Genomic DNA, 19,213 nt, shown 5'->3' on the forward strand with positions numbered 1-19,213 from the left:
GACCATCAAATCTAACTGCTTTGCACCGATACATTTTATCATTTAGGCAAAGGAAAAGAAGGTAAAAGTATTTACATGTAATATGCCCAGTTCCTGAACTTTCGAAAGCATTTCTGTGGTTTCATTTGTGACGTTACTGGTGTTATTTCTGTCAAAAAGCGGAAATAGGTAACATTAGCCAAATTAGAGGTTTCCTTCTAAATCCAACCAAGAAAAATCACATCAACAGTGCATCTTGTATTTCCGATGAAAAAACAAACAAACAAGCAAAGTAAGAGGAAAAAGGAATAATTAAGGGAGTTACGAAAGATTCAACGCAAAATATTTTTCCTCTATTGAAACAACCTCCTTCCGTGAGTTCGCAGTGCACGCTGGAGGCGAGAGTGAATGTAAATAACTCAAAAAGCACGGTGGAGGGGGGTGGGAAGGAGTCGGAGGATTTTGGTAGTGTCACAATAAAATTTACCTGAACCCCCTATAACGCTCTGCATAATCTAGTACCCAGATCCTACCGTGTTACTGACTGAAATGTGATCTTGCCCCTGAAGGGTCTGGTTACGAGACTAGGCACTGCAGTATTCTGATAATCCCTCCCCTCCACCTTCATTGATTTTTTATGGTTTCCCGTCTATAGTAATTATATGCAATTATCAATATTGAAAATATATGCAAGTAATTCGCTCAATACACGCAACAGCGAAATTTGAAAGAAACAACAGAACAGTAAGTTTTGTTTTATTACTGAACGACCACTGGCCTTTTTAAGTGAAATTTTAGCTTTGAATACATGTTTTCGATACTCTACTAATGTGATATGAATAACTAACCAGTCGAAAAAAACCGTACGGAGGGAAGAGAGGAGGGGAGGGGGCAGAGAGGGGGTGAACGGGATAATTTCCATAATTCGCCCTTCAGACTCTGTTAGCAACAACTGATCCCTCATCTGTCCCCCAAGGAAAACGTGTTATTCTCTGGCCCCTCAAAAAAAAAAAAAAAAAAAGTCCCCATCCCTCGGTCGATAAATATAAATAACGACTGTTCCCTTAGATTTCAAATTTCTTCAAACGTAAAGTTAGCCAGAACTAAGGAGAAATATTCTCCACCCAAACAGGAGAAACTATTAGGACATAATTTCCTCTTCGGTTGTGTTTTTCCTGTACGCCGTCACCCGAGGTGCGGAATTGTATAAATTACCAAAGTTTGAATTTTTCATAAAAAACCCGGAAATTGAAGAAATCTATTATTTGTGAATTTTTTTGAAATAACTTTCTGTTGACTTGAGCAAAATGCTTTACGAAAGCGACAACACGGGCGGCTTTAGTTCGACGTTTTAGTAATTATGCAAGATCGATATCGCTAAAGATGGTTCAGGCCTGTGCCAAGACGCTAGAAAAATTTCAGAACTCTGATCGATCCAAATGACGAGTTTTTTCGTAATTGCCTCCTTTCGCTTAGAAAAGATTAACTTTCAGGTTTTTGTGTTGAACAGTTCTTCTCAATTTCATGGAATTAAGAAAAAAGCTTGAGTTAACATGTTTAACATACACTTGAAAAACAAGCGTAGGGAGAAAACCGTCTATTTTAAAATATATTAGAACATCTTGACCGCTCACATATCTGTTAATTTGTCTGACGTAAGTTCTTCCTTTGTCATTGGTTTACATCCCAAAAACCCGTGCCACTCGGGAAGTTTTGTTGAAGTTCACCACTTTTGGGAGAAAAGGTAGCGTTTTAAGTTGAAAGCGAAATCAGCTAAAAAATTACTGCCCGAAATAAGGAGAAAACTGTCCTGCTAAAGAATCGCAACACGTTCTGTTTGTCTGGAATAGTGGTTCCTATATTTTATAAGTGAGTTGATATCATGAACGACGTTACTTGCAACGATTCTGCACGGTTTTACCCCATATCCACTGAACTCAAAGATCTTCGTTCGACTTTTATCGCCAACTGTATCTTCAATATTTTTCTTACTCACACTTCCATCATTTTGAATATCATGACAATCTACGCTATCCACAAAACTTCGGCAATCGTAAAAACTTTGAAAACTCTGCTGCTGAGTCTTGCCATCTCGGATATTGCTGTTGGTTTGTTTAACCAACCATTATACACTTTCTTTCTGGTCAAGTGGTTACAACTGGACAATCTTAACTGTAATATTTACCAAGCGCTGAATATTTCAGGTTATTTATTCTCAGCTGTTTCGTTCCTTGGTGTTGTGGCTGTAAGTGTAGACAGGTTCTTAGCTGTTCATCTTCATCTCAGATATCAAGAGCTTGTGACTCAAAAGCGTGTTGTTGTTGTGGTGATCAGCAAATGGTTGTGCAGTGCATTTGTTTCTTCGGTAGCATTGTGGGGGTTGCCTGGTGCTCGGAATATTACAGAGTCAGTCGTTGCAGTTTTCGGTTTCGTTGTCACGTTTGTGGTGTACACCAGGATATATTTAACTGTCCGACGGCACAAAAATCAGATTCATTCTATGCAAATACAAGAAGTAGCTCATTCTGATGGAATAAAACACTTCATTGTCCTCATTAAATCCACAGCTAGCATATTTTACGTATATCTCTTGTTGTTGATTTGTTATTTGCCTTTTTTCATTTGCATGGCTGTTATTCGAATCTATGGCTCGAGTATCGCTTTAAAACAATTTTTACTTTACTCATCGACTCTCATATTTCTTAATTCATCTTTGAATCCTGTCATTTACTGCTGGAAGATGAGACACGTTCGGCACGCTATCGTGAACTTACTTCGAAAGATGTCCAGGACCAGCAATCGGCCATTACGGATAAACTACAATCGATCATCGAGTGTCGTCCATGTTGATAACTGATACACTCTGTGCGTCTAACAAGGACTGTGCGCGGTTTGTTTACCACAAAGGAAACAGGGAGAAAGAACATTGTACATAAACTTAGTGATGTGACTCAGCAGCCAAATCATTGGGTATCCTGTCGAGTTTCAAATACACAATACATCAAATTCTCACGAGTGGAATGAAGGAGGACAATTAAACAGGAAAGTCGGTTTGGTTATCGATGTATCTCAGCTAATTCCTAAATTAAACGAGCGTCATTTGCTTTTTATCCCAACCTGGTTATCTATTCTAAGGAGGTTAAAACAGAACAAAACTGTTTAGGCTCACGACAGTACATGGCTCAAAACTTCGATAAGTCATTTTTTTTATTTAGCCATATGTTGATCAGAGGGGAATTCCCTCGAAGCATCTTCAAAAAAGCTGCTATAACTCTAGTTTTTATTATCAATGTAATCATTTTTTTTTCCATAGAAGCATTACCCTAAGAAGGAGTAAGATAAAGTCCGCGAAGATAATTGCTCGTACCTAAATGAGAAAAAAACTTTTACGGGCATAGAGTTAAAAGCATCTGTTTGCGCTAATTTTAATGAATGGATCACGCTGTAAGCAGACATCCCGCGGTATTTTTCTTTCAATTTACCTCTTTTTACTTCGAAGGATAACTTGTATTGCTAACATCATTGTGACAATGTGAACTACTTACAATCAAAAAGAGTTTCATCGTTATTACTTTCGTTTGCAGAAGTCTGACGATTAACTAGGCTTGTTTGGAAAATAGGAAAACACAAAAAAAAAAAAAATAGCTTTTGAATAACGTGTTGTGACCAATTACAACGTTTTACCTAATTTACTATTTCCGATGATATGGCATATACCTTAAATCTTAAATGACTGAATTTTATTGCGAGAGTTCACTTCTCGCGTGACCATGCTTATCGAGATAGTTCTTTCTTGGTTTATGATAATTTGCAGGAAGACTTAAGACACAATTTAAGTGGCTAAAAATAGCGTGTTGGAGTAGTATACGGTGCACATCTTAAAAAACAGTCAACTCCTTAACTCCCCTATTAAAGTGTAATTTAAAGACAGTTTAAAGCAAGCAGATGATGAGATTGGCAAATATGATCAATTTAGGGACACTGTATTGATAGTAAGATGCTGAGTAATAAACAGCAAATAAATATAAGTGATGACCCTGAGTGAAGGGAATAAACTTCCGTCTCTTTATTTAGAAGTTAAAAACTTTAAATGATTCCACGATGAAATGGTATAGCGTCACATTTGGAGCGTCACGTTTTTTCGTCAGGAAAAGAAAAAACCAGGAGCACCTATTTAAGAGGGAAAGGGAAATTATTGTTTATCATTGTCTATTGAGTGAATAGAAAGCGAAAATGGGTTGATTAATATGCTTGAAAACTAACCAAACAGCGAATAGCATTTCGTTTGCCTTTGGTTACACTTTTGAGGTAAAAATTTATTCAAAGCAGAATGTTGCATACGAAAACGAAAGTTATAGATTAGTCTGCAGATGTTTTAATGTGATTTTACATAATACTAGCTAACCGGGAATTTTATGAGCTTAATATTAAATATGTTTCCTTTGTAATCTCCTTTCGCTTAGACGCAATAGCAGATAGGTTTTTGAATTAATTTAACAATTCTTTCTAATTTCTAGACAAATTAATGGGTCAGACTCTCTTAGCGACGACTTTTCCCCACTCTTTTGCCCCTGAAAACCAGGAGAAATCGAGGCTTTTAGAAATATTCTCTGAGATTTTGAAAGGCATTTTCAAATTGCCACGTAATCATCATAGATGTGCCCAAAATTTAAGCCGTCGATTATCTGTATAAACAAACACTTTTATTTCGAGACTAATGTTTTCAATACATCTCATTGTATTTGACCCATCAACTTGTCTAGAAACTGTAAAGAATTGTCATAATGATTCTAAAACCTATCTCTTATTTGCATGTAAACAAAGGAAATAACCAGGAAAAACATACTTAATTTTAAGTTCTTAAAACTCCCGAAAACATCTGCAGGGTAATCAGTAACTCTTAAGCCACCTCTGCCGTCGTTTTCATATGCAGCATTCACCTTCGACTCAGTTTTTACCTCAAAAGTGTTAAGGCAAACTCATGCTTTTTGTAGTTTGTTCAATTTTCAAGGATATCGATCAATTCATTTTCGTTTTGAATCCACTCATTAGCCAATGATTAACATCGATTATTCTTCCCTCGTAAATACTAGCTCCTGTTTGTTTTTCTTCCTGAAGGCATTACGAGACGCCCTAAATGTGACGCTATATCGCTTTATCGTATGATCAATTAAAGTTTTTAACTTCTAATAAAAGAGCTGGAAGTTTATTCCCTTCGCTCGTAATCATAACTTATATTTATTTGTTGTTTAGCTCTGAGAATCTTACCATCAATACCATGTCTCCGAATTGATCATCTCTGTCATTCTTATTACCTGTTTGCTCGAGAATTTCTTCAAATTACACGTTAAGGATGGCCAAAGCGTTGACTGTTTATTAAAAGGAAGAAGTTCGCTTCCACTATTACAAAGTAATTTGGGAATTCTGCTTTTGAGGCAGAAGGATGAATGGCAAAAAAATTCCTTCTGTTTTATTTGAAACTTGCATGTCACTTAGTTGTCAGTGCTAGTTTTAAGAAATTCGGCGAAACAGTTGGCAGTTATGGGCGGAATTTACAAGGGAAAAATGAAACCTTTTCCGAAGCTTAAGTCTGCAACCACCGTTATTGGTTTTAAATTCTGATTTGAAACTAAGAACGACGGAAACCTCGATGTGAATAAAATCTTGTGTCGTATCCTACTTTTATTTACATCCATAATTACAATTTCTCTATCCATCGATGACAAAACCAGCTTTCTTGCTCAAATTAGCCTTTCCCTGTCACACTAAAGATTATTCGATTTATTGTGTACTTAAAATTAGAACTACGCGATTATTTGGCTGCCGGGTCATATCAATAAGTTTATGTATACTATAATATTGTTTCTCCCTATTTCAGTTTGTCGTAAACAATTATTATGCGTAGTAAGCCACACAGAAGGGATCATTTATCGATATGCACGACACTCGATGACCGATTGTAGTTGATCCGAAATGGCTGATTGCTGTTCCAAGACATCCTCCGCAGTATGTCTATGATAGCGTGTCGAATGTGTTTCATCTTCCAGCAGTAAATTACAGGGTTCAAAGATGAATTCAGGTACACGAAGGTCAGTGAGTAAAGATAAAGTTTCTTTAAAACGATACTCGGGCCGTAGATTTGAAGAACAGCCTTGCAAATTAGGTAGGGCAAATAACAAATTAAAAACACGAGATGTACGTAGAATATGCCAACTGTGGATTTAATTAAGACAGTAAAGTTTTTTATTTCCTCATACTGAGCTTCTTTTCGTATTTGCATGGACTGAATATGATTTTTGTGCCTTCGCATAGTTAGATATATCCTGATGTACACCACGAGTGTGATAATAAAACTGAAAGCAAAATTAATCATACCTACAAGATCCCGAGTACCAAGAAGCTCCCACAATATCATCAAAGAAACAAATGCATTATATACCCATATGACAATCACAACAATAACAACACGCCTGTGAGTCACAAGCTCTTGGTATCTGAGATGAAGATGAACAGCTAAGAACCTGTCTACACTTACAGCCACAACACCAAGGAACGAAGCACCTGAAAATAAAATAGTTGAAATCGTCCGCACTTGTTGAGTGTTACAGCCAGGATTGTCTAGTCGAAGCCAGTTGATCAAAATGAAAGTGTATAATGGTTGACTAAACAAACCAACGGCAACATCCGAGCAGGCAAGACTAAGCAGCAGAGTTTTCAAAGTGTTTGGCATTGTCGAAGTTTTGTGTAAGGCGTAGTTGTCACAATATTCAACATGAAGGCGGTGTAAGCAAGGAAAATGTTAAAGACACAGTTGGCGACACAAGTCGAACGAAGATCTTCAAGTTCGGTGAATATGGGCAAAAATTGCGAAAACTGGTTTCAATACAATTTGTTCATGATTTTCGCTAGGAGCCGCTATTTCAGACAAATATTTTTGCAGGCCAACTTCTCACAAGCCTTACTGAGGATAACAACGATAGTACCCTCCGTCATTCAACGTTGAAGTAAACAGTCCTTGGATCTCGGCAGATCGTTGCGGCCGGTTCTGAGATAGGAAGTTAAAAGAAAATAAGTTAATTATCAGTTTTCCTTGATTACCAACATTCGCTTAACACGTGTAACAGTGCGTTTGTAGAGCTCGTTGGATTTCTCGTTCATGTTCTATAACTGTAAAACAAACGCTCAAAAAATTAGTGGCTTGATGATGGACTGATCATTGTCGCAGGACGAGAGTTGAGGGTCGGAGGATTTTGGCTGTCACGATAAAATTTACCTGACGAGACAATTTGATTTTATCTGAGTTGATAATGTAAATTAAACACTGAGGAAAGTTTCTAAAACTGAAGTTTCGACCGTTTGCGTTTCGTCGGAGTAAATGTCTAAAAAAGTATCACTTGGGCTATTCCGTGCTTTTGACGGTCCGCCTGCTCTTGTTTCGGATTCTCATTCGCTAATTATGGTGTTACCCACTGTTCCGATGCCCGTGTGGATAAGACTGGTTTTGTTATTTCGACACGCATGTGGAGCCTGCTTTATTCTTAATTTGCGTTTAAATATTCTGAACATGGTTCTTTGGGGTTTACATGCTACATATGCGCCATACTAAGCTCGCCTTATTCCCCCCATTGATACAGATGAGGCGCAGTAAAATGAACATGGACTACAAACAAATGTAGAAACGAAAGAAGCAATTTAATTCTCTTTGTATTCTTTGTATAACATTGAGCCTTGCTAGAGCTACAAAAAAATAAGCAACATCAAGTACACAGATACACGAAATTAAGTAGGTATCACTTGGGGAGATAATGAAAATTAATAATGTACGCAAAAGTAAAACATAATTAAGAGCTTGCAGTCCTTCTGAAGGCTATCATAAAAATTTTAGTCTTTCCTTCACACGCTTGCTAACTCCAAAGTTTATCCGTCATGTCAGTTCTTCATTCTTCGGCCTCCAAAGCCGTACAGCGTGCGTCCTTGTCGTTTCAGCGCGTATTCAATGTCCATCTGGCCTCCGTTTTGCGCTCAGCGTGTTCAGTGTATGTCACCGCGTCGCTTATCATGTTTTCGAAGAAACCTTGGAGAACTCTGCGATATTCTTCATAAATGAGACCTGAAAGGCGCTTTTTATGTTTTATTAACATCCTAATAAACATAGCTGTCACTCTGGAATAAATGAAAGCAATTAAAATGAGCTTAGTATTTTTGGTTTTACTCATTGACTCTCACATTTCTTAATTCGTCTTTGAAACCTGCCATTTACTTCTGAAAGATGAGACACATTCGACACGCTATCATGGATATGCAGTGGAACATGTCTTGGGAAGAAATCAGCCATCTTGCGTAATTTGCAAACCGTCTTCACTTAGTGTCGTTCCACGGGTGGACCACACTATGTGTTCATGGTTAATTAGAACAGAATATGTGAGGGTTATGAATAAGGCTCTGAAAATTGCCGGCATATCTAAGTCACATCTCGGTTGATTAACATTTCATACTTCACATTTTATTTTTCATGTCACTAAGAAGGACTTGTGCAATGACTGTATACTGAGATGCAATCCGAACCCAAAAAGTATTCTATTTATAACAGCGACAACACCTGTGGCTTAAATTCGACGTTTTAGCAATTAGGCCAAATATTGCTGCAGATGGTTCAGGTCTGTGCTAAGACGCGGAAATTTCAGATCTTTGTTAAAGGATGAGTTTTTCTTGATTAGCCATGTCGGCTTAGCTTAGACACGGGTTACTCTCGGGTTTTTGTGTTGTAAAAGTATGAAAATAGTATTAACATGTTTAACGAGTCTATTTAGAAAACAAACCTTGTTAAAAAAATTGTTAAAAGTTTCTTTTGAGAGATACTTCTCGACTATAATAAATCATTCAGTACTTGTTTTAGCGGTGACTTAATTTCGCAGGACTTTAATTTCTCGATTCGGCCAAAACAAGAGGTTATAAATCGTCTACAATCTTTGTCAAAAGTATATATTAGAAGGAACTGAGTAAATCGAAAATTGTCAAAATACTGATCAGCAGGAACAAAGAATTAATTAACAAGTATAAATAACTTGTCATGACGTTTTACAAGGAGTCAGATAAGAATATAATGGCACCTGTATGAAGCAGCACCGTATTAGCGGTCACCCTGTATTAGGAGGTCAGTTGTTAAAGTGCTGAAAATGGAACCCCTTAGTTTGTGCAATTTTCACCTCTATCAAGCGGGAGTGACTAGCTTCTAATTTCTCTTTACAGCATCACCCCTGCATCACACATTAAGGTTATGAGAAAAATAGAAAGCAAATTCTCCTTATCAGTGTCATTGGAAATGTATAGAGATCAGTGTGGAGAATATGCATACTGATATTAGGGGTGTCAAGGGTTAGGCAGTAGCGGTCACCCTTTCCTGAGTCCCAACGGCTTGTTGTTACTTTTACATGTCTATGTTGTGATCCATGTTGATTCTGTTCTTTTATTTTGTTGTTGTTTTTTTCTCATCGAGATTCTATTTTGATTTTAAAGAGACGACGAAAACCTTGATGCACATAATATCATGTCTCCCAATTCCTTCTTCTTCGAGAACCTTCATAATAACAACATCTCACTAAAGTAAAACCGGCTTTACTATTCAATTTAATCTGTCCGTCTTTCCCACTGCAATTCCTTCATAGATTGTTTCATTAAAATATTGAAGTGACCAATAATTTTGGCCATTGGGACATCATTGAGTCTAAATACAATTTCGTATCTCCCATCCCTGTTTACTCTAACGACAGCAAACGTCCAAACAAAGCGCTTGTTAGCCACACAGAAGATTTCAGCTATTGTTGTGGAAGACACTCGATCACAGATATGCCCGAAATTTAAGCCGTCAATTATCTGTACAAATAAACTTTTCAACACTTTTATTATGAGACTAATGCTTTCACTACATTTCACTTTATTGATCCATTAACTTGTCTAGAAATTGAAAAGGATTGTCAAATTGATGTCAAAACCTATCTGTTATTTGCATCTAAGCGGAAAGAGATAACAAGGAAGAACAAACTTAGTTTCAAAACTCACGGTATTATCAAGAACCACCTGCAAACATGCGCGGGCTAATCAATAACTCTATAGCCACCTCTGTTATCGTTTTCATAGGCAGTTTCTGCTTCGAATAAGTTTTTACCACAAAAGTGTTGAGGCAAACTAGATGCTTTTCGTTGTTTGTGTAATTTTCAAGTATGTCGCTTAATCTATCTTCGTTATGAAGCCACTCATTAGCCAATGATTAACATCGATTTTTCTTCCCTCGTAAATATTAGCTCCTGTTTGTTTTTCTTCCTGACGGCATTACCAGACGCTCGCAATGTGACGCTATACCGTTTTATCGTAGGATCATTTAAATTTTTTAACTTCTAATGAAAGAGCTAGAAGTTTATTCCCTTCACTTATGATTATACCTTAGATTCATTTGTTGTTTAGTTGTGAGAATCTTACTATCAATACCATATCCCCAAATTGCTTGAGAATTTCTTTAAATAACACATTCAAAGGAGTCAAGGCGTTGACTGTATATAATAGGAAGAAGTTCGTTTTCCATTACTAAGGAGTAATTTAGGAATTTTGCTTTTGAGGCAGAAGGATGGATGGCACGGGTTTCCTTCTATTTTATTTGAAGCTGGCATCTCATTTAGTTGTCAGTGCTAGTTTTAAGGGATTCGGCGAAACAGTTGGCAGTCATGAGTAAAATTTACAAGCCAAAGAAGAGACTTTTCCGAAGCTCAAGAGCGCAACCACCGTTACTGGTTTTTAATTCTGATCTGAAATTAAGAGCGACAGAAACCTTAATATGAATACTTTTATTTGCATCCATAATTACAATTTCATGATCGATCGATGACAAAGCCAGCTTTCTAGCTCAAAGTAGCCTCTGCCCTTCCAGTTGTGATTATTCGATATATTGTGTACTTAAAAGTGGAACTATTAAAATTGGCTGCCGGGCCATATCACTAAGTTTATGTACAATCTTGTTTGTTCCTATTTCACTTTGTCGTAAAGAATTACTGTGTATAGTCTTTGTAAGCCACACAGAGGAGATCAGTTATCAATATGGACGACACTCGATGACCGATTGTAGTTTACCCGAAATGGCCGATTGCTGTTCCAGGACATCTTTCGAAGTATGTCCATGATAGCGTGTCGAACGTGTCTCATCTTCCAGCAGTAAATGACAGGGTTCAAAGATGAATTTAGATACATGAGGGTCAATGGAATAACAGCCATGCAAATGAGATAGGGCAAATAACAAACCAAAAACACGAGATATACGTAGAATATGCCAACTGTGGATTTAATGAGTACAGTTAAGTTTTTTATCTCCTCAGACTGAGCTTCGTCTCGTATTTGCACGGACTCAATGTGATTCTTCTGCCGTCGTACAGTTTGATATTTCCTGATGTACACCACAAATGTGATAAGAAAACCGAAAGCAGCAATGATTGTACTTATAAGTTCCCGAGTACTAAGAAGCCCCCAAAATGTCATCAAAGAAATGAACATGGACTACAAACAAACGTAGAAACGAAAGAAGCAATTTAATTCTCTTTACATTCTTTGTATAATATTAAGCCTTGCTACAGCTACAAAAAATAGGCAACATCAACTACACAGGTATACGAAATTACGACGGCGGTAATGTTTCCGCGCGGGATTCTGGCGGCGGTTCTGCTTTGGTATTCGTGACGTCCTTAGCGCGTTTCCCTGTTTCAATGGGAAAATTGACGCCACTTTGTCTCGAGCCTTCTCCAACAGCTCCATAGTTTCGCCCACAGTGTTTTTGATTGATTTTAAACTCTCCAGAAGTTCTTCATTCGCATTAGGACTAAATTTATGACCAGATTAAATATCCCGTCCGTTTGAATCGAACAGCGCATCACCATGAAGGTAGCATTTTAGGCAGAAAGTGGAATCAGCTCAAGATTTGCTGCCCAAAATCAGAAGAGACCGTCCACTTAAAGAATCGCAACACGTTCTGTTTGTCTGGAATAGAGGGTTCCATGTTTCATGAGTGAGTTGATATCATGAACGAATTATTTTGTAACGAATCTCTGGATTATTTTCCCACATACACTGAACTCAAAGATCTTCGTTCGACTTTTATCGCCAACTGTATCTTCAACAATTTTCTTACTTACACCTTCATCATGTTGAATATTGTGACAATCTACGCTATACGCAAAACACCGACAATGGCAAAAACTTTGAAAACTCTGCTGCTGAATCTTTCCTGCTCTGATGTTGGTGTTGGTTTGTTTAGCCAACCATTATACACTTTTTTCCTGGTCAAGTGGTTACAACTGGACAGTATTAACTGTAATACTTACCAAGTGCTGGATATTTCAGGTCTTTTATTCTTGACTGCTTCGTTCTTTGGTGTTGTGGCTGTAAGTGTAGACAGGTTCTTAGCTGTTCATCTTCATCTCAGATATCAAGAGCTTGTGACTCACATGCTTGTTGTTGTTGTTGTGATTGGCATATGGGTGTACAGTGCATTTGTTTCTTTCATGACATTGTGGGAGTTGCCTAGTACTCGGGATCTTATTGATTTAGTTGCTACAGCTTTCAGTTTCATCATCACATTTGTGGTGTACAGCAGGACATATTTAACTGTACGACGGCACCAGAATCATATTCAGTCCATGCAAATACGAAACGAAGCTCATTCTGATGAAATAAAAACCTTAATTGTTCTCTTGAAATCCACAGTAGGCATGTTCTACGTATATCTCGTGTTTTAATCTGTTATTTGCCCTATTTCATTTGCATGGCTGTTATTCGAATCTATGGCTCGAGTATCGCTTTAAAACATTTTTATTTTTACTCATCGACTCTCCTATTTCTCAATTCATCTTTCAACCCTATCATTTACTGCTGGAAGATGAGACACGTTCGACACGCTATCGTGAACATACTGCGAAAGACGTTTTGGAACAGCAATCGGCCATTACGAATCAACTACAATCGATCTTCGAGTGTCGTGCATATTGTGCGTCTAACGAGGACTGCGCACGGTTGTTTATGACAAACGAAGTGGGGAGAAAAAACATTGCACATAAACTTAGTGATATGACTCAGCAGCCAAATAATTGTGTATTTAGTCCAGTTTGAACACATAATACATAAAATTATAACAAGTGGAAAGGAAGACGCCAATTAAACAGGAAAGCTGGTTTGGTTATCCATGTGTTTCAGCTAATTCTTATTAAACGCGCTCATTGCTTTTTGCCTCAGCCTGGTTAGCTATCCTAAGGAGGTTAAAACATAACAAAACTGTTTAGGCTCACAACAGTTCATGGCTCAAAGCTTTGATAAGTCATTTTTTATTTAGCTATAAGTTGATAAGAGGGGAATTCCCTTAAAGCATATTCAAAAACGCTGCTTTAACTCATGAAAAAGCGAGTTTTTATTATCAATATAATCAATTTTTTCCCAAAGAAGCATTACCCTGAGAAGGAGTGACGTAAAGTCCGCGAAAAGAATTGCTCTTACATCAGTGAGAACAAGCTTTTACGGGCATAGAGTTATAAAGCACCTGTTTGCGCTAATTTTGTTGAATGATTATGTTGCAGGTAGAGATCCTGGAGTATTTTTCTTTCAATTTACCACTTTTCACTTTGAAGAGTGACTTTTATTGCTAACATCATTGTGACAATGTGAACTATTTACAATTAAAAATATTTTCATTGTTATTGCTTTCGTTTGCACAAGTCTAACGATTAACTAGGCTTGTTTGAAAAATAGGTAAAAACAAAACAAAACGGAAATAACTTTTGAGTAACTTGTGACCAGTTACGACGTTTAACCGATGATATGGCATATAACCTTTATCTTAAAAGGCTGGATTTTATCGCGACAGCTCACTACTCGCGTGACCATGATTATCTAGATAGTTCTTTCTTGGTTTAAGATAATTTGCTGGAAGATTTAAGACATAATTTAAGTGGCTAAAATAGCGTGTTGGTGTATGCGGTGCTCATCTTAATAAACAGTCAACTCCTTAACTCCTTAAAATGTGTAATTTAAAGAAAGTTTAAAGCAAGCAGATAATGACAACGACGAAGATGATCAATTTAGTATTGATAGTAAGATGCCCAGAAATAAACAGCAAATAAATACAAGTTGTGATCACGAGTGAAGGGAATAAACCTCCAGCTCTTACTTTAGAAGTTAAAAACTGAATTAAAAACTGATTCCACGATAAAATGATACAGCGTCACATTTGGAGCATAACGTTTTTTCGTCAGGAAGAGAAGAAACCGGGAGCACGTATTTAAGAGGGAAAGGAAAATTATTGTTTATCATTGTCTATTGAGTGAACGGAAAACGAAAATGGATTGATTGATATGCTTGAAAACTAAACAAACAGCGAAGATAATTTTTTATTCCTTTGGTTACACTTTTGAGATAAAAATTTATTCAAAGCAGAATGCTGCATACGAAGACGAAAACAGAGGTGGCTGTAGAGTTATTGATTAGCCTGGAGATGTTTTCAGGTGATTTTGCATAATACTAGCTGACCGGGAATTTTATGAGCTTAAAATTAAGTATGTCTTTCCTTGTAATCTCCTCTCGCTCAGACGCAGTGATAGATAGGTTTTTGAGTTGATTTAACAATTCTTTCCAATTTCTAGACAAGTTAATGGGTTAGTTATGTAAAATGAAGTCAAAAAATTATTCTCGTAATAAAAGTACTTGAATTTTTTTTTGACAGATAATCGACCGCTTAAATTTCAGGATTATCCATGATGATTACGTGGTGATCTAAAGATGTCTTCCAAAATCTCGGATATTATTTGTAACAGCGTCGATTTTTCCTAGCTTTAAGGAAAAACGGAGGGGGTTTCAGTTGTCGCTAACAGAATATAAAGATGAGACTGACTGACCGATCAACTGGCACCCAGGAGGGAGGGGTCATAGGGGTCTTATAGGATTCTTATGGGGGGCTGTGTAAAGATTGTTGTGACTCGACCAAGATCCTCTAACACCCCATCTCTCTCCCCACAGGCGATAAATAATGACCAGTCTATGAGAAGGATAAATGACAGATGAACTATTTTTAATGGCTTTCTGCTGTAAAAACTCAGATTATACGCATTTACTTCTAACAGCAACGATTACTGCAAAAACTCGTTCAGGAAAAGCGAGATCACTGATACCAAAAGTTCCATAAGTTACATAACTTATTATCGGTTAAGATAATAAAACCAAACATTGCTTATTGTTCAGAATGTATTTTTATCATCTTGAAGGCTTTTTGATGTTTTATTTATTTCCTAAGGAGGATTTTGGTTATTTCGAGATAAAAGTAACATTATAACCCATAAGACTGTAATATTATTATTACCCCCTCCTGCCTTGTTGCCTGGTAAGCTTGTAAGAAAGCTAAAAACGACGCTCTTACAAATATCATCCACGGCAAGTTTCTTTAGCGTCCCCCCCCCCCCCACACACACACACACACACACACACACACACAAACACACACCACACACAAATGTCATTTACCCTCCCGAAGGACTGGTTATTATTCATCGTTTGTGGGGGGGGGCGGTCGGAGTATTTTGGTTGTATCAAGACATTACCCATCATAAGTCCTATCATATTCTTATAACTCGCTCCCTCCCTGTTAGCGTGCCAGTTTTTAATAATCTCCCTTTATACTCTGTTGACGACGACTGATCCCCACTCTGTTGCCCCCGAAAACCAGGAGAAATCGAGGCTTTTAGAAATATTCTCCGAGATTTTCAAAGGCATTTTCAAATTGCCACATAATCATCATAGATGTGCCCAAAATTTAAGCCGTCGATTATCTGAATAAACAAACTTTTGAACACTTTTATTTCGAGACTTATGTTTTCAATACATTTCATTTTATTGACTTATCAACTTGTCTAGAAATTGCAAAGAGTTGTCATAATGATTCCAAAACCTATCTGTTATTTGCATATAAACAAAGTACTCAAAACTCCCGCTGTTATAAAGAACCACCGGCAAACATCTGCAGGCTAATCAGTAACTCTATGGCCACCTCTGTTTTCGTTTTCATATGCAGCATTCTGCTTCGACTAAGTTTTTCCCTCAAAAGTGTTAAGGCAAACTCGATGCTTTTTGTAGTTTGTTTAATTTTCAAGGACATCGATCAATCCATTTTCGTTTTGAATCCACTCATTAGCTAATGATTAACATGGATTCTTCTTCCCTCGTAAATACTAGCTCATGTTTATTTTTCTTCTTGAGGGCATTACGAGACGCTCTCAATGTGACGCTATATCATTTTATCGTATGATCAATTAAAGTTTTTTACTTCTAATGAAAGAGCTGGAAGTTTAATCCCTCCGCTCCTAATCATACCTTATATTTATTTGTTGTTTAGTTCTGAGAATCTTACTGTCAATACCATGTCTCCAAATTGATCATCTCTGTCATTCTTATTACCTGTTTGCTTGAGAATTTCTTCAAATTATACATTAAGGGTGGCCAAAGCGTTGACTGTTTATCAAAAGGAAGAAGTTCGTTTACACTATCACAAAGTAATTTGAGAATTATGCTTTTGAGGCAGAAGGATGGATGGAAAAACATTTCCTTCTGTTTTATTTGTAGCTGGCGTGTCACTTAGTTGTCAGTGCTAGTTTTGGCGAGACAGTCGGCAGTTATAGGCAAAATTTACGTGAAAAAAAAAGAAACCTTTTCCGAAGCTTAAGTCCGCAACTACCGTTATTGGTTTATTAATTCTGATTTTAAATTGAAAGCGACGGAATCCTTGATAGGAATAAAAGCATATGTCCTACTGAATCCTTTGCCTTCCCTCCCACCCCAGAAAATAAATACTGACCGTTCCTTTGGTAGGATATATGACAGATGAACTATTTTTTAATGGCTTTCTGCTGTAGAAACCCAAATTGTATGCATCTACTTCTAACAGCAACGATTACTGCGAAAACGTATTCGCAAATAGCGAGAACTGAGTTATTAGAAAGAGTTCCATAGCGGATTGTCATTTACTGTTAAGAGGTGAGACACATTCGACGCACTTTTATGGAAATACCGCAAAACATATCTTGGAGAATAAATCAGCCATCTGGCGTAATTTTACAATCGGCGTTCAAGTGTCGTTCATGTTGATATCGGAATAACTCAGGGACGGCGGAGCTAGGGGCTGGGGAAAGGGAGGCTTTTCAAGGACACATTTTATTTTGTGTTAGTATGAGTATTAACATCTCCAAGATATATGATTAAATCAAGCCTCGGGAGAAAAGTGTCGATTACAAAATACAATCGAACATCTTGACTGCCTCCATCTGTGAATTAATTTGTCTGACGTAAGTTCTTTCTTTGTCATTGGCTGACATCCCAAAAACCCATATTGCGAGAGTTTAGAGGACTCCTTTTGTCGAAGTTTATCACTATTGGGAGGAAAGGTAACATTTTAGGCAGAAAGTGGAATCAGCTCAAGATTTTCTGCCTAAAATAAGGAGAAACTGTCCTGCTAAAGAATTGCAACACGTTCTGTTTGTCTGGAGTAGATGGTCCTATCTTTTATAAGTGAGATGATATCATGAGCGAATTATTTTGTAACGAGTCTTTGGATTATTTTCCCACATACACTGAACTTAAAGATCTTCGTTCGACTTTTATCACCAACTGTATTTTTAACAATGTTTTAACTCACACCTCCATCATGTTGAATATTGTAACAATCTACGCCATCCACAAAACTTCGGCAATCGCAAAAACTTTGAAAACTTTGCTGCTGAGTCTTGCCTTCTCGGATGTTGCTGTTGGTTTGTTTAGCCAACCAGTATACACTTTCTTTCTGGTCAAGTGGTTGCATCTGGAACATATTAACTGTAATACTTACCAAGTGCTTAATATTCCTTTTCTTTTATTCTTAGCTGCTTCTTTTCTTGGTGTTGTGGCGGTAGGTGTAGATAGGTTCTTAGCTGTTCATCTTCATCTCAGATATCAAGAGCTTGTGACTCACAGGCGTGTTGTTGTTGTGGTGATCGGAAAATGGCTGTGCAGTGCATTTTTTTCTTTGATAACATTGTGGGGGTTAGCTGGTGCTCAGGAGATTATAAAGTCAGTTATTGCAGCTTTCTGTTTCATTGTCACATTCGTGGTGTACATCAGGATATATTTTACTGTACGACGGCACAAGAATCAGATTCATTCTTTGCAAGTACAAGAAGTAGCTCATTCTGATGAAATAAAGAGCTTTATTGTTCTCTTGAAATCCACAGTTGGCATATTCTACGTATATCTCGTGTTTTTAATTTGTTATTTGCCTTCTTTTATTTGCATGGCTGTTATTCGAATGTATGGCTCGAGTACCGCTTTAAAACAATTTTCTCTTTACTCAATGACTCTCGTATTTATTAATTCGTCTTTGAATCCTGTCATTTACTGCTGGAAGATGAGACACGTTCGACACGCTATCATGAACATACTTCGAAAGATGTCTTGGAAGAACAATCGGCCATTACGGATAAACTACAATCGATCATCGAGTGTCGTCCATGTTGATAACTGATCCACTCTGTGCGTCTAACATGGACTGTGCGCGGTTTGTTTACCACAAAGGAAACAGGGAGAAAGAACATTGTACATAAACTTAGTGATGTGACTCGGCAGCCAAATCATTGGGTATCCTGTCGAGTTTCAAATACACAAAACATCAGATTCTCACAAGTGGAACGAAAGAAGCCAATTAAACAGGAGAGCTGGTTTGGTTATCGATGTATCTCAGCTAATTCCTAAATTAAACGAGCTTCATTTGCTTTTTACCCCAACCTGGTTATCTATTCTAAGGAGGTTAAAACAGAACAAAACTGTTTAGGCTCACGACAGCACATGGCTCAAAACTTCGATAAGTCATTTTTTTATTTAGCCATATGATCAGAGGGGAATTTCCTCGAAGCATCTTCAAAAAAGCTGCTATAACTCATGAAAAAGCGAGTTTTTATTATCAATGTAATCATTTTTTTTTTTGCATAGAAGCATTACCCTAAGAAGGAGTAAGATAAAGTCCGCGAAGACAAATGCTCGTACCTAAATGAAAAAAAACTTATACAGGCATAGAGTTAAAAGCATCTGTTTGCGCTAATTTTAATAAATGGATCACGCTGTAAGCAGACATCCTGCAGTATTTTTCTTTCAATTTACCACTTTTTACTTCGAAGGATAACTTGTATTGCTA

At 37.2% G+C, this 19,213-nt stretch overlaps 2 protein-coding genes and 2 pseudogenes across 2 annotated transcripts; 3 read left to right on the forward strand and 1 right to left on the reverse strand.

The window, feature by feature from the left end:
* The first annotated feature begins 1,748 nt into the window (after positions 1–1,748).
* Positions 1,749–3,000, forward strand: LOC131768449 (adenosine receptor A3-like). Its single transcript, XM_059084192.2, has one exon. The coding sequence runs from the start codon at positions 1,862–1,864 to the stop codon at positions 2,834–2,836; it is 975 nt and encodes a 324-aa protein (XP_058940175.2). The 5' UTR covers positions 1,749–1,861; the 3' UTR covers positions 2,837–3,000.
* Positions 3,001–5,653: 2,653 nt separating this feature from the next.
* Positions 5,654–7,276, reverse strand: LOC131768560 (adenosine receptor A3-like; annotated as a pseudogene).
* Positions 7,277–12,038: 4,762 nt separating this feature from the next.
* On the forward strand, positions 12,039–13,039 carry LOC131768349 (beta-1 adrenergic receptor-like; annotated as a pseudogene).
* Positions 13,040–17,572: 4,533 nt separating this feature from the next.
* On the forward strand, positions 17,573–18,547 carry LOC131768428 (adenosine receptor A3-like). Its single transcript, XM_059084169.2, has one exon. The coding sequence runs from the start codon at positions 17,573–17,575 to the stop codon at positions 18,545–18,547; it is 975 nt and encodes a 324-aa protein (XP_058940152.2).
* The last annotated feature ends 666 nt before the right edge of the window (positions 18,548–19,213 follow it).

This window comes from Pocillopora verrucosa, chromosome 11, assembly GCF_036669915.1.
Source record: "Pocillopora verrucosa isolate sample1 chromosome 11, ASM3666991v2, whole genome shotgun sequence".
In the NCBI taxonomy this organism is placed as follows: domain Eukaryota; kingdom Metazoa; phylum Cnidaria; class Anthozoa; order Scleractinia; family Pocilloporidae; genus Pocillopora; species Pocillopora verrucosa.

Excerpts from the sequence above, each read along its gene's own strand:
- LOC131768449 (XM_059084192.2), top strand. The coding sequence starts at position 1,862 with ATGAACGACGTTACTTGCAACGATTCTGCACGGTTTTACCCCATATCC.
- LOC131768428 (XM_059084169.2), top strand. The coding sequence starts at position 17,573 with ATGAGCGAATTATTTTGTAACGAGTCTTTGGATTATTTTCCCACATAC.